Source organism: Paralichthys olivaceus, chromosome 14 (genome assembly GCF_024713975.1).
Source record: "Paralichthys olivaceus isolate ysfri-2021 chromosome 14, ASM2471397v2, whole genome shotgun sequence".
In the NCBI taxonomy this organism is placed as follows: Eukaryota; Metazoa; Chordata; class Actinopteri; order Pleuronectiformes; family Paralichthyidae; genus Paralichthys; species Paralichthys olivaceus.
Genome location: NC_091106.1, coordinates 12,131,409 through 12,147,639, shown reverse-complemented (window position 1 = coordinate 12,147,639; position 16,231 = coordinate 12,131,409). Strand labels below are relative to the sequence as shown.

The window sequence follows — 16,231 nt, the reverse complement described above, 5'->3', positions numbered from 1 at the left end:
CCACCAAGACTTGTTCGCTGCATGTTCGTGGAAACTCTCCCATTTCAGTGCAATTCTGAAAGCAGCCTTTGATACCAGTCCCCCAATTATGCCTTTTTTTAAAAGCACCATTTATGGGTTATTTCTTTAGATATTGCTGAAAATGTCCAAAAACATTCAAGAAAGGGATAAAAATCTGTGGATCCACATCAAAACTGTATTGGTTCTTTATTGGCCAATGTCCCATCCTTCCACCAAGGTTAATGGAAATCAGTTCAGTTCTTCTGCCTAATCTCTGCTGACAAATGAACAAACCTATGTACAGGTTTTACATCCTTGGTAGGAGAGATATCAAGAATCAGTAAAACAGAAAACACACCAACTAGTATTTTTAAAGTTTTGTCGGTACAGTGAGAAAGGGCACAAGAGGTGTAAGAAACCCTGTAAACAAATCGCTCAGCAATGGACCTGCTGATACACTTTGCTCAGAGAATGTCAGGTCTCATTCAGTCCGATTCACAAACAGCAGACTTACTTCACTCATAGCGAGAGGTGAGAAGAAAGGAGATGGATGCTTTGCTCACTGTACATCTGCTGTTTGTGTGGATCACACTGTCGGAGACCTGACATTACCTGAGAGGAGGAGGTTGATGTTTTGCTCATCCTCAAAGTGGCTCGGGGCATCTCTCTTGGAGACTGCTGGGTTTCCTCTGAGGGGTTTTAGTCAAATTTATTTTTGCAGATTCTCTTTGAATCTTCCTCCCACAGGACGATGCTGTGATTTATCAATGTGTCTACAGGACACAGTGATTCTCACTGTCACCGTGATCCCACATTTATTTAGTTTTACGTAATTGCTGCAGCTGAGGGTGGCTGGCTGCAGTAATATATATATATGTCTATTCAGTCAGCAGGATTATGTAAAAACCACTGATCCAATTTTATTTAAACTTGGTAGAAGAGTCCGGTATTATTGGTAATTTTGATATTTTTGTGACAATGACATAATGCAGGGCTTTTTTAAGAAACTAGAATGATACCCAGTGAAGTGCATACATCTGCCAAGGCCAACAGTCCCCTTATTCAAACCACATTTAAATTCACGAGATCTTGAATTTTTTGGGATCTGCACCAAATTGCAAACACTCATAAACATCAGTCCCCTAAACATGCCTGGTTTTTCTCATCAAGATTCATGAATTATTCTCTATTCTTCATAAAAGAAAATCTTGTTAAGTTTCAAAAAATTCCTGTCCCCTAACCCTTCGGATTTGAATCCTGACCCACACAATATCCTTCCACCAAGTGTCATGGTGATCTGTATTTTTTGTAATCTTGCTTACAAATAAACCAACAAATAAATAGACTGGGGTGAAAACACAACTAGATAATGTAAAAATCAGAGACAGTTCTGATGAATTAGAGGTCTCCTGACTTTTCACGATGCGCCATCATCCAATCATAGTTGTTATTTTTCCATTACTTCGGTTTACGGTGGGGTCAAACATGCAAAACCAATGATTATTCCCATCAGGCAAAATGTTTCTTTGTGCTCAGTGCTTCAAATGTTAGTATTTTGAAACAGCTTCAGTCACACACCTCCAAGAATCAGGATTTCCTCATTTCCAGTGCCGTCCTCTGAGAAGTCACACATTTCCTGATTATTGGATTATTCTATCATCTGATTTGCCTCAATCTACATGCATAGAAAAATTGATTGCATCAATTCTTATTTTTTTAATCGCATCAATTTCTTAATGGACTAATGTTTGCATGTGTGATGAAGATGGATCAGTCACACTTTAATACATTTATGCAAATGTTCCAGTAATCCGCTCCCTAAATTCATTTGAGTTGAGTTTTATTTATATTTCAGTCCCTGAGTCCACTCGTCTTTCATTGTGGTATTGTAATTAGGCCTATACTGATTTACTACAGGGACATAAGGCAAATACAATTGATGACAATTAGCTTATGTGGATAGAAAACCAGAAGTGTACTGAGCCCTGAGGACAGAGACATTCACCACACAGCCTTTTTCTTTTTCCTTTATTTAGATGATATAAAATTACCAGATGAGCAATTAGAATTGTTCTATATGATACAACATAAATGGAATTATTCCACTGTCACATCACTTTAGATAAAGTTCTTTAAAATTCAGGATCACATGATGTTTTACACAGAGCACATTTGAAACACAGATAAAATACAACCACATTTGACTTTCACACAATCAATAGCTTATGCAATGGTAATTTCTATTTAATGGCAAAAAAAAAAACAATCAAGGGGCACTTCTTAAATCCTCTTTGGGACACCTGAGGGCAAACACTTTTCAGTGGTAATCATTTATTTTATTAAATTACTATTCATGCAGAATCTCAACAGGGAGGTAAAGCTGATAATCTTTTGAGAGGTTTTCTGCATAACAATCTATTATCATAGATTATCATATCTAAAGAGAAAGGATGTTTTCTCATGTACTCCATCTTCTCTGTTCATTCAAATGAAACATTTATAAACTGAGATCAGCCAATAACCAACGCAAGAGTAATTAGGAAATTAGATTTTCATCTTCTTGCTTTTTAGTTTTTAAGGCCACTGAGCTTTGCAAAGTGATAAAAGTCACTGATGTTCACTGGGTTTATTTGTCAGAGTCGAATAAATGTAAGAATTTAAAAAACATTCCACCTGTAAAAGGCCAGAATGTGTCCTTCGACACATCAAGTCATCAGTCTTGAAACCTTGGTTGATGAAGACTTGATGTTGTCCTCGTCTCCCTCTGGATACTTTCAAGCTGATGTGACCTGTCCTTGTTCTTTGGTAATGTCCAACAATACAGATCAGAAATTAAGCAAAAATGATAGTTCTGCAACATAATGTTGAATAGAATAAGAAAAATAGGAAACTGGAAACAAAGGAGCTGGTTTTAAAGCACAAATCATGCAAGTATCCGTTTCAGACCAGGAATTTTTAAATACAGCAGCATGGTCAAGAAACCGAAAGGCAGCAACAACAGGGGAAGCACTTTTAAATGGGAAATCCTTCATCCCAGCGGCGTCACAGTGTTCTGCCCCTGGCCTGAGCAACCTTGGAGTTTGTCTGGCGACTTAAAGCGCTGCAGATAAAATCACCAGCCTCCATCACTTTGGCAAGGTTCACACCCTGCAAAATATATTTATCATAGCATCACTTCAAATGGAATGAAGTGGGCGAGATGAACAGAAGGTGTGATTGTGTGCAACACGAGACAGGAAACTAAAGTGTAGTGAAGGTTTTCCACCAGCAGGGGTAGGACTTGTTAAATAAATTGTTCCTGAAGAGGTGCATGTGACACTGAGGACATTGTTCAAGTTGTGTGAAACCACAGATATTATAAAATAAACCTGTTCAGAGCACAGGGATCTTTTAGTGTAAATAAGCTCTGGGTGACTGTGGGAATTCAGCTGATGTGTTGGGATTATAAAGACATAAAATACCAGCAGCTCTGTGAGAGTGCACTGTAAAGACATACTCACTGTTTCAATGCCCATGCCACTTAGCATGTAGAGAACATCCTCTGTTGAAACATTGCCAGACGAACCCTGAGCGTACGGGCAGCCTCCCAGGCCGGCTACTGCCGAGTCCACCACGCAGACCCCCATCTGAAAGGGGGGCACAGCAGAGACATTCAGCAACTCCACGTAAACTTCACCTCAGGTAAAAAAATAAAATAATCCAGGAACAAAGCTCCTTGTTCCTGCTGAATTGTTCTAGCCGCAGCCTCCCCAATAGCTGCGGTCGTGTCTTACAGCTGTTCAGGAGAACTGTGAGCTTGTGTTTTGAAGATGAGTGGGCACGGTATGTCCCACAGTACGGCTTAGTCATCCTCTTTGTCAGCTCAAAACACCAGCACCACATAATTACGGCCTCGTCTCATATAAGAGGAACATTATACATGCTGAACAGAACATTTCATATGGTTCTGATTCCCCTGGTTACTCATGTTTTTACAGCACTGTGCTCTGCCCCTGAACCGTGGGGATTCATTTTTCTTGCCACATTGAGAAAGGCATTTGTTCCTTGGCTGGAAGGTGTCCACTTACATCACGCCAACAATTCTGGAATTGTAACGTTACCGTTCTAATGTGCTGTTAATGCAATTGATCATTGATGGCAATTGTCTTTCACATGTACGAATACATCTGTGGTTCTACGGATGCTCAGGATCTATATCGAGACGGAAAATGTTCCGTTTCTTTCCTTTTGTAATTTTTTCATTGACAACAAGAATCTGGTCTCCACATGAAAATCTATGATGCATTACTTATTTAATTTGATTCTATTTTTTTTTTTTTTTAATGCTGCTCCTGCTTTATGTAATCTAATACTGACAGGCCGAGTTCAATCATTCACATTTTCTTTCAACCTCCTCTGAAAGCAGACGTTACACAAAGAGATAAAACAGTCGCGACTCTCCATATTAAATGTACCGAGCCTTTGTTTCAACACTGTAAAAAAAAAAAAACGATGAATCCAGACCTTCGGTTTTTCAGATTCATTATGGACTTAGGGTCTCAGGATGTTTTCCACAGATCCGCGGGATCGTCATGAGAATATTAAACATGTTTTCCAGCTTCCGTGGCAGAGCCAGATGTCAGCGGATCCCACGGTGAGAGAAAATTAACACGCTGATTCTCTCAGTGGCACCGGGTCATGGAGGACTTTTCACCCCATGGAGCAGGACCAGACAAGTTAAATTAAAGGAATCTCTCTTGCCCTTTTTTTCCTCTTTTTTTTTTGTTCGAACAATGCTGCTAATTGGTTGCTTTCCCCCCAGACAAGAACCTACTTCTTTCAGGGGGCTGTCTGAGCCAGCCCATAATTGCTGTTTGTGTTGGCAAGGGAAGAGGAGGAGGAGGTGGGGTAGAAAGAGGAGGAGATCTACTCCGGTGTGCACGAGATTTCCAGACCTTGGTGAAAACCAGAGCAGGATATTGTACTAGGCATCATTTTTGTAGTATAAGCACAGAGTTGTAATCTGCCATGCCAACTCTCTCACTTTCAGCTGCCAGCCGTGTAAGGCCGGGGGTCTTCAGCGTACTGTTTCCGAGGAGAACAAAACAGACCCTTCAGCAGCGTGCCCCCCGTGTTCCTCTGGACAGTAACCACGCAGGGGATTGGTGGTCAGTAGCTCGAGCTCGCCAGCGTTCGCCTCACGCTGCCCGAAAGCCAGATGTGCACTCAGTGTGAACAAGGCTATGTCCACCGAGCTGTGGCTGTGTGAAAACAATACATTCCAGGGTAACGACACAGTACATTTTCAAACTTTCGATTTTTTTGGGAGGGGGATAAACTTGTTGACATTTTACACAGTGAGTGGACGAGGCTGAAGATGGACAAGCTCCCATTTTGGTTTTATAACTGCGTCAGCGAGAGAGGGGGAGTGTGTATGTGTTCACTGAAGGATATGAAGCAGTGATGCTTTACCCACGACTACATAAACTGGGAAGCTGAAAGAAAACTGTCACAGATCCACTGCTGACACATATACAACCTCTTTCCAGCAAGGCGTGAACAATCTGGCCATGGGAAATGGAACCTAGATATTGGGAGGGCAGCTCGTGATAGACAAAACAAACTTTTAAAACCAAATAAATTACTTTTTTTATACACAATGATTGATTTCAACAAAAAAATTCGGAGCTGTATAATCAAGTCAGTCACCTTCCAAATGTACCTCTTCATGGATTACTGGGTTTCATGAATGCAGAACAACCAATTAGAATGACAATCAGCCTCAATTTATCAAATAATGTCTACGGTTAAGTTAAAACTCTAGAGGTTTAAAACTAAAATCAGTTTTTTTATGTGCAGGTGGAAGCTGTGAAGCCAGTGAGCTGCAAACCAAACCACATTTAACTTAGGAGGAAATGAGGTCAGATACATTTACAGATTAAGTAAGAAAGCAATCCTGTTGTAATTTGCTGCAATAAAAAGACCAGACATTTTTGTGTCTGCCCTCAGCACGATCATCGTTGTGATTTTGGTCTTGTTGGTGAATGTGAATGTGTTCACAAGTTTTCAATTTTTTTTACTATATATCATCCTTTGTCATCTTGTTTCTTTAAACATGAACTTGCCCACAGGGTGAAGGTAACAATGAAACTATTCTGAAACATTAATTTTAATTATTTTGTGTTCTCCCACGACATGTGATACATGTACTGCATATGTATTTCATTATGTATAGATTATATAATTTGTGGACATATTATTTATACTTTATAATTAATTGTTCATTATAATTGTTATTAGCTTGGATGTTACTGTTGCAGTTCTCTATAAATGAAAAATGGCACCTCACAATACACAGTACAAATGTGGTAGAGGTGGTGATGATGATGATGATGATGATAATGATGATGATGATGATGGTGGATGAAGAAGGGGAAGAAGAACAACAACAACATCATATTCTTGATGAATGACGATGATGGTGATGACGATGATGGTCATAGTGTTATAATTTTAATATAAGTATCTACATATAATAAATTGTGAATTGTAACCGAACTAAAGTTAAAGTTGTACAGAAGTTAAGTACACACACCACATGTGTGAGCACAAACAGGTTGTACTGTATTTCCCAGCTGCAGCAGTGCACAATACACCCAAATTGCGGGCAGGAATAAATAATTTTCCTTGCCAAGCCTGTGAAATCTAAGTACATACATTGTCATTGTGTGACCTGCCAGGAGTAGGTTTGTAACAAAGCCCCCCCAGACCTTCTGAAAAAAAAGAAAAGGTACAAAGACTGAGGAATGTCTTTATCAGGAACAAAAGAGGTGACTCAGGGCTGACAGCGCTGGGGGAATTCATTTCTCTCCCAGTTGGTGGCGTGGACTTCTGGCACACAATAATGAAAAACGATGATAAAATCTTTCATTCCCATCTTGTTTATGGTTGAGCAAATGGTGGGCTAAATATCCACGGCTGCTAATACTCCCAGTGTCCACGGGGCAGCTGCGATGAATCATTGTTAAGTGTGATTCACAAAGGAATTTCACCGTCCCTCTGCGCTTCTTCACTGAGCTGCCCCAAATTAAAACTAACCTAAAAAAGATCTGCTACTTTGCACAAGGAGCTTCGGTTCAGCACAATGTGGCAGTTGAAAAGTTTTACATAGAAGTTGGAACTATCTACTTCTTGAGTTATTCAAACAGACATGTATTTATTTCTCTTCATTCCCATCAGTAATATAAATTTGATTAATGAGTTTCTTTTTCTTTATACATTTTACATAGACATTCAGGATGAGGAATTGAAAGATATAAGTACATGTATGTGATATATGTAAATTTACCATATATACCATATACCTAATTTCTTAGGATTGCCGTTAAAGTGTTTTTTTATTTATTCAAAGGGGATTTTTCATTTATTGAATTTATTGCAATTATTTATTGCACCAACTGGTTTTCGAAGGGGTCCCAAAAAACAAATAATCACAAAACAAACAAAGCAATCCAAGACACACCGATAATAGAACACAAACAACTCTTGTTACCGCTGAGCATGCTTGTTGGTACCATTTGTTTTTTTAGCAAGATTATCCAAAAACTTTAGGACAGATTATGACATGGAACTGATGGAAGGGGAGAAAGGGAGATCAGGGAGAAACTCATGGTGCAGATCCAGATCAGGGTGCTGAGTTTTTTTTTATCACTTTCTGTTATATTGTCTAATAGGGCGTTTTGTTTAAACATTTCCACTGGTTTCCCAGGAAATAATTCATAGATTTTGATGGAAAAAAAAATCTGGCATATTTAGGGACTGATATCTATGAGTGTGTGTAATGTGCTGCAGCTTGTGTGACATTAAGGAGACTGTTGGCGGAGGTATGCACTCTACTCAAAGCCATATTCTAGTTCTATGTTAGCTCACTGTTTTCCGGTCTGACTGTTTTATTCTTGGGTGATACTGTGAAAGGGACCTGTGAATTTACGATGTATGCAAACTCAAAAAAATCACAAAAGCTTATTTATTTTCTGCACAATAAAGTGTTGGGTCTGCGGCTGCAGCGCCGTTCATCACATGCTCAGCAGCGGGCGAACGAGAGGATCGTTTTCCTCTGGCCTTTAAGCACAGCATTGTCAGGGTTCAACAGCCAAGCGACAGATGAGTTAGGAGTCCCCCGGGGCCCTTCTATCCACCTAGCTCTCGGTTGCTTTGTCCGACAGACAGTGAATAGGTGAGCCTTTGTGCATGACCCCCCTCACATCTGTTGACCCACCCAGCCCCCGATGAGCTTCCTCCCCCTGCAATGACAATGTGCTCCGGAGAACTGATACAGCCATATCTACGTTACCTCTGTTTTATGTCTGGATTTATGTCACTTTTACACTACAGACGTGAAAAACACCCAGACGGGAGCTTTTCTTCTACAGGGGGTAAAAAGCCTGATCGCATTTTTGTGAGCTGCGTATTTTAGAGCATGTTAATGTAATCGTCCATCGAGTTGTTTTCTTCTCTACAATACCTGTGTGCCGTGATGGGAAGGCCCTTTGGAAATATCTTATGTTCATTAAGATTCTGGGAATTTTTTTTTTCAGTGGGCAGTTTGTGAATCATCTTTTGATGGGGAGGCTTAGATCATGTTTCTTAATGCCCCTCTTCCTTGTTGACTGACGGTTCCTGGTTTTCTGTGTGTCTCATTGTGACCTACACTTTTGTTTTCGGGCCGTCTCAATGCTCGCCGAACAGAGGACGCATTCATAACATCATAAACTTACAAACTGTTGTTAAAGCTAAAGGGAAGATTGAGGTTAATAGTGAGTTTCATACATTTGTTTCAGCTCCATACTCAAACTTAAAATATATGCTTAAGAGGAATTTAAATTTATATTATGTTAGTTATATTATTACAACAGAGTATTTGGGACACATTGAGGAAAAAAACACCGGACATCGTAATTTATGAGATTTGGGTCGTAAACACTGTTTGAGGAGGAATCACTAATGACAAGGAATAATTCTGAAGAAGATTCCAGATCTTCACACAGGACAAGTAGTTTAAGAACAGGCCCTGCACTAGTTCATGAGAATTTCACTTCCTTTCCCTGATTCCAGCCAAAACTAAACAATGCTTGCTTTCCAAGATCCTGTGTTCAAATGTTCTACAACTTGTGCATTGAAAATTAAAAAGATGGATTACGAGCAGCTTAAAATACGAATACCCACAGCAGAAAATATGATTTAAAGCCTCAGAAAAGACGTGTGATCTCTGCAGTGTTGGCAGTTACTTAAGGAAGTTGAAAGATATCCTGGAACAAGAATCACCACTTTGGACGCGGCTTCCACATCTGGTCGCTGCTCTTTATGTCATCGTGGGTAACAATGTTGATGTATGCAAAGGCTGGGCATTTATCCACAGTCGGCCTGCGGCTCTCCACAAGAATATTTATATTCATCATGAGGAGAAGGATGTGCATGTGAAGGTGCCCAGAGAATCTTTGCCAAGCAACGGGGGAAGCAGAAGGAAAAGCTGTCAGACAATTTATTTTAAGAGGATGCGACGGAGAGGATAATGCAGTGATGTCTTTTGCTTGCACAACAAAGAATCAACACTTTTAACTCTGAAGTGAATGTAACTACTCTTATTATAACAGCAGTTGAAGGCTCTCCAGAGATAAAGTACTGCCACAAAGATCAAGAGGTTCCTTTCATACTTTGCTTGTCAAAGAGAAATCGAGGTGAGATTCCAACTTGCACAGAACATCTATCTTTAGTAACTTTATTCTTCAGAGTTGCTTTAGACTTTTGCAACCATTCTTCCTCATAAGTTTAGAGCCTTTCAACAAACCTTCACAGATGTCAGGTTTCTGCTTCACTCTGTTTGCAAAGATGTCTGTTTGATTCCTGCCTGGGTTTGACAATTTACAAGCTCTTTACTTTTCCCAGAATTCATTAGTCCCTCCACCCAACTTCTGGAGCCATCTTGGAGCTGTTCCCCTTCATGTAAGGACTTCCAGAAATGTAAGGTGCTGTGAACGTTTCTTACCCACTTCCCCCACCACACTTTCTTTTACGGAAAAAAAGACTGATCATATATTAACAATGATTGTGTGTTCGGGTTCCCGGGTGTGTTTTTGTGTGTTTAGTTTTTGTCATTTTCTCCCTGTGCTCTCACTGTTATGATATTCATGTCTTTTGTGTCTCCTGTAGACGAAGTTGTTGATCTCATTGGGTGTATCCTTGGAGTTTGAAATAAATTTATATTGGATGTTTTTGGGTGTGCTCATCTTATTTTAACAATCATCCTTTACATCATGGAGCTGTTAAAACTATGAAAGTACAGAGGGTCAAAGGTGAGCAAGTTGAAGCAGTTTGGCAAATTTCTGAAAATGTTCTGGCTAATGTTTCACTTTCTTGTTAAGACAATTTAGGAACAAGAACATTTCCCCCATTACATCTACTCTTATTTGTCTTCTACTAATGGTTATGCAAATAATAACATTTATAACAATCAATCATAATGGTCGGTACTGATGGTTGAATCAGTTATTAATTCTTACCTGTAGTGCAGTCAGGATGTTGGGCAGTGCTTGCCCATACGTGTCATGGCAGTGAACTGCCAGAGCGTTGGTGGGAACCTCCTTCATAACACTCTGCAGCATCTTAAACATGGAACCTGGAGTTCCGACACCGATGGTGTCGCCCAAGGAAATCTCATAACAGCCCATGTGATATAACCTCTTTGCCACCTAAAGAGTAGTGAAACAAAAAATGTCAAAGGGAATCACATTGTAAAATAGCTGTTAATGTTTATCCAAGATGCAAATGTTAAATCAATTTGGGTTTTCATTTAAATCACAGAGAAAAATTCGAGTATTTCAGTGTTCTTTTACAGTACAAATATGAAGAAATGACTGAAAGAACCATTAGCTCTGAACCGCATGCAAAGGTGACAATGATCCAGTGATAAAAAAAAGAACAACATTTTCACAGTTAATCAGTCATTTTTTCATCACATTACAAATGTATTATTTTCAGAAAAAACAAAAAAAAGACATTTACTGTTGAGACAATATCCTCCTCTCCTGCGGTTTAATGACACGCAAAGACATGAATGAAAAAGTGGCAGCAATATTTTTATAACCTTGACCAATGTAAGCCTCCAGTTAACAGTCTGTCTACAGTTGTTTTGTTAATAAAAAAAATAAAATGACTGTTTGTTGATACTTTCTCTATTAAATCTTTTACACTTTCAACGTGACTGTAGAGCAGGAATGTGCAAAACTAATCTCACCTCAGCAACTTTGGAAGGTTCGATGTGTCCCTCGTGGGGACATCCCAGCGCACAAGACACATATCTGAAAGAACACAACTTTGTGAGACATTCAATACATGTGCGTAACATTTAACAGCTTGTGGTGGTTTTCACCAACCATAAAAACTCAACCACTGCAGTGGATGGAGTAACAATTCACTTTAATGTAAAGAACTTGAAGCTGCTGATTGTTTTATTGCTATGATTCTTGTATGTATTCCTGAAAACAGATTTATATGTAGGTCACAGTCACTGAAGTAAAAAAAATCACCATTCAGACCGGCCAAATATTTTTCACTCACTCTCACTTCTCTGTTGTTGATAGACGACTCACTCAATTTAAATAAAGATATGATTTTTGTTTGGCCTTGGTCATTTTAGTCATTCATCTGTTTCTCATCCAGAAATCTCAGAGTAATCCAAAACAAGATTTGCAAGAGATTAGGTTCACATAAGGTTGGTGATTAGATTTTCCTCATAACCCAAAACTCACTTCTATGTTTTTTGTAAATACTGAACAGTATTTGGTTCTTAGAAAGAGACAGTTTTAAACACAATTGAATCCAGTGCTTTTACAGCTTATTGTATATAAATCATCTCCACTTCCTGCCAATTCCACAAAAGTAGCCAAAATATCCCCGATACAAATGCAAACATTTTGGGATGATGACATCATTTGGAGCCAGTGTCTGTTGAGCTGCTCAGCTGTCAATCATGACATCTCATCCTGCATTAAATAAAGAATTAAAAAACAGCTTGTTGATGACAGGTCCATGTCCCAGCTATTAACATGGAGGAGGCTGGGTTTATGACCTGTACTGCAGCCAGCCACTAGGAGGCAATAGAGACTGTTTTATTTCACCTTTGGGGAGCTGTCATGTCATCCATCTCAGCCTGTGGTTGTGTATGTTTTCACCCTTGTTCGTCTGTCAGTTCGTTTGTTTGTGAACAAGATTAATCAAAAACTGCTGGAAGGATTACCTCAAAACCTGACGGAGGGATGTGATGTGTGTCTGGAAAGAACCCATTAAGTTTTGGTGCAAATCCAGATCAGTGCATCTCCAACATTACGAGATTTGCTTTTTTATTTTTACATTTTCACTGATTTCCCAGGGAATAATTCATGGATCTTTATGGAATAAAAGACACATTTAGTGAGCTGTGTGTGAAATGTGTTGCCACTTAATTGAATTGCCTTACTTTTTCCATGTGTAACAAAAGGTAGACCTCTATTTAGCAGTAACTCACCCTGTTTGCTTTGCTTTCATGTCCATCTGGACGTGTGGTTCTTTTAATGCACAGATACAACCTGGTGAACATCTGGAACTTCGCTATAAGAGGTATCATTACTGAGCTGCGTGTTTCCTCTTACATATAGAAATGCTATTTTCAAGTGTTTTGTTTGGAGTGAGGACAGAAATGTGATCATCAGAGCAGAATCATAAAGTGAACAAAATATTTGTGACAATGGAGAGATCTATGGAGAGGAGAGTTCTCACCCGCGGACTGGAATGTGTCGCTCTTTGGCAGCATTAACGACCTCCTCAAACCTCAGCATGCTTTCATCAATAGAGCAGTTAATATTTTTTTTACTGAAGGTTTCCGACGCTGACCCAAACACGGCCACTTCAGTAGCGCCGGCTGCTACCTTAACACGGGAGAGAAAAATGAACTTGTAAAACTGTGCTGGAGTGACACTTACATAAGCACAGGCAAAACAAGAAGTAACTCAAATTGACAAGCATGGGTAAACAGTTGTGGTCTATAGCGGAGATCATTGTGCTGAATTAATAATTAATGCTTACAGCATCCTGGAAACCCTGCATGTTAGGTGTCAACACAGGGTACTGAACATGAGGTGTTCTCTGGATTCCTCTGAGCACATCAGTGTGATCGGCCATCTAAGTGAAGGGGGAGAAAACATATGATGTAGGAAAATAAACCTTTCACATCATCTCAATGTGTTCCTGAGAATACATCATCCTGCACTAATGTTTTCACATGACATCGCAGACAATCCTCACACGACAGAAACACTTTTTTACGTTGCATTTCTGAGCTTTAACAAAACACGGCCATGTTTGCTCAGGAAGTAAATGATGGAACAATTTACCTCAGGGAATGAGAAGGTGACTGTACATGACGAGAGTCTTATAATATTCTTTACAACGATGCAGGAGCTGAAGTGTTTATGTAGATGAGAGAGAAATTCTGATAGATCAATCAGCACTTTTTCTCTGTGTGTATAGAAGAGGTATTACCTGAGGTACCCACTTTGAAGACACAAAGCTGGTGGCCTCGATCACAGGCAGGCCTGTCTTTGACAGCAGGTCTATCAGCTGGATTTTTATCCCTGTCGGAACTATTTCCTGGGGAAGATTGAAAGGGAAAAGATTCTTTCTGGATTTGATTCTGCTCAAGATGGGAGGTACAACTGGAAGACATTTCTTTCTTTCTTTTTGCCATGCTGCTTGCAAATTTCATCAACATCTACTTTGGCATGCTGAATCTTGCTTGACAATTTTAAGGTCTATCAAAAATATACAATATTTCACATAATAACACGTTGTGGCAAACAAAATTATTCCTGCATCCAGTGTAATCTGTAAAACTGGTGGCGTGCAATGAGGAAATGATAAAACTGTGACATGCTAAGCAGAGTAAACTAAACCAGAAGTCGTGTCATCTTTCCTATTCAATTTCAAAGAAAATGTGAAACACATGCTCCTGGCAATTATGGCACACAACCCATATGCTATGGATTGTTTTATGTATGACAGATACAGGAAAAATGGGGGTTTCCGGGGGTGACAAATCAAGGGCACATATAAATGAGATTCCTGACTGAGGTGAGAGTATATACCTTTTCATTCTGAAGTCCGTCTCTGGGCCCAACCTCAACGATTTTAACAAACTCTGGATACTCTTGAGTTGTGATGGTCTGGAGACAGAAAAGAGAGTCAGGAGAGGATGGGCACTCAGTCATTCTTTAGCCAGGGGATGCTCCGGGACATGTCATTTTTAACATGAAGCAACTCTCTGTACCTCAAAGCCAAATGAAACCTGAGAACCAAAACAGAACTGAGCTTGTCAGGCCAGAAGGATGCAAAAACAGGAGATGCGTCACAAAGAGAAATCTGGGAAAGAAGGTGAGGGTAAGTCCACACAAACCACAAGGGATATTCTCAGGATCTGGGTATTTCTCTGATGTGAACCTCATAACTTTAGAACTCAGACTGTCATGTCGTCCATCTTTATATACCATCTATTAAGTTCAGGTTGTACTTTAAAACCCAAAGTGAGATTAAGTATCACTTTTTATTGTGAAAATATTAGCTAACTGGAACGGCTCTCAGGAAAGTGCATACCTCTGCCAGGGCTGTACGATCATACACATGATTGTTCTTGTAGTAGAAAAACACAGGAAATGAAAAATAAACTAAAAAGTTGAACATGCTGTTGGTGTGGTGAAAAAAGTAAAAAACTCCATCCTGGCCCTGTGCATTTTAATCCTCACAGGTAGTGAGGTAGTAATCCTAGTTTAATGGGTTGCTCTTAGCCCCAGGCCCCAACCATCCACTCTGAAATTGGTTTTGTGGTTTTCTGTATAATCCAACAAACTAACTGGGGTGAAAGCAGAACTTCCGAGGCGGTGGTAAAAAAAAAACTGAGTGGTGGTGACATCAATGTACATTTTTGAATTTACTTCACCATAAAAGAGAAATAAGATAAGAGAGATTCAGCACCAGACATTCAGAATGAGGTAGACAATGAAACATGCATTTACAGATGGAACTTTAACTTGTAGAGAAATACAGCACAACAATGAAATGCTGCTTCCATTACAAGTGAATTCATTAGTAATACAGGACTTCTGCTAATACTACTTACATTAAGTGCATTCTGTCAATGATACTGCATTTTAAATATTTGAGTGCTTGGTCTTTACAACCCCTGTAACAGTTGAAAACCCCCACAGGGGATTTATTAGAGCAGATGATCAGACTCAACCATTCAAGAAATGTGCAGGCCACAAAACCAAAACAAGGAGCTACAAGATGCTGTGAAGTTACATAATGTAGAGCTTCTTAGCTGGTTTGATTGAATGTAAATATCACAGAGCAGAATTTCAGTTGACTGTTACATAAGCAGCACGCAGCGTTAGTGCCGTCATCAGCCGGCCTCTGTGCAGCCTCTCTGTCATGAGAGAGTCATGCGGCAGAGCATGTGCAGCAGATTAGAAACAAGAAAAAACGGACGCCCACCTTCTCCTCCTGCAGCCAGCGCCTCAGCCATGGGTAGTCCTGGACCAGTTGCTCGTAGCTCAAGCAGTGCTTCACGGTAGTGGGTACGTTACCCATCCGAATAGCTGCTGTTCAGCCGACTGCTGCTGCACCCCCGAGACTCCTCTGAGACTGACCTGCACAGACCGCTGCAGCTAATATGGGTAAATTGAAGCGTGCGGTCAATTTGCTAATGCAGGCCCAGAAGATGGAGGGCCTCGCTGCACGAGGAGGTGGAATTAGAGGGAGCGGCTACTGTTGGTGATGGAGGATGATTCAGCAGTTGCCATGGCAGCCACCTCCCGAGCAGGGAGGGGGATCAAAACAGAGAGGGATGGGTGAGGGAGTGAGGGAGAGAGGAAGCAAAATGGTAAATAGAGCGATATGAGAGATGCTTCACAATGGACTGGGATAGTAGTGGATAAATATACTGTGTGCATGAAACAAAACTGGAATGCATATATGTGCAGGGCGTAATGAAAGAAAGAAAGAAATGTTTGCACTAATGATTTGTGAAGACTGAGTGCTTTTTTCACTGGGGAATCATTTCGAAACAATCTTAGTTATCTTGATTCCCCAACGAGATTAGATGCACATTCACCTCCCTGCTCTGGTGAGAACTGAACGCTTCAGGGAAACGCGTTGCTTTGATTGA

At 40.0% G+C, this 16,231-nt stretch overlaps 1 protein-coding gene across 1 annotated transcript; it reads right to left on the bottom strand.

Moving 5' to 3' along the window:
• Positions 1 to 1,996: 1,996 nt before the first annotated feature.
• hmgcll1 (3-hydroxymethyl-3-methylglutaryl-CoA lyase like 1) lies at positions 1,997 to 15,876 on the bottom strand. Its single transcript, XM_020090440.2, has 9 exons — positions 15,559 to 15,876; positions 14,157 to 14,234; positions 13,555 to 13,662; positions 13,099 to 13,194; positions 12,793 to 12,941; positions 11,273 to 11,336; positions 10,539 to 10,727; positions 3,501 to 3,626; positions 1,997 to 3,147 (listed from the first exon to the last, which is right to left on the bottom strand). Exons 1-9 carry the CDS (start codon positions 15,652 to 15,654, stop codon positions 3,043 to 3,045), a joined length of 1,011 nt encoding a protein of 336 aa, XP_019945999.1. The 5' UTR covers positions 15,655 to 15,876; the 3' UTR covers positions 1,997 to 3,042.
• Between the last annotated feature and the right edge of the window lie 355 nt (positions 15,877 to 16,231).

Excerpts from the sequence above, each read along its gene's own strand:
- hmgcll1 (XM_020090440.2), bottom strand. The coding sequence starts at position 15,654 with ATGGGTAACGTACCCACTACCGTGAAGCACTGCTTGAGCTACGAGCAA. Across the intron at positions 14,235-15,558 it reads GCTGGCTGCAGGAGGAGAAG|ACCATCACAACTCAAGAGTA; the intron begins GTGGGCGTCCGT and ends TTCTGTCTCCAG. Across the intron at positions 13,663-14,156 it reads ACGGACTTCAGAATGAAAAG|GAAATAGTTCCGACAGGGAT; the intron begins GTATATACTCTC and ends AATCTTCCCCAG.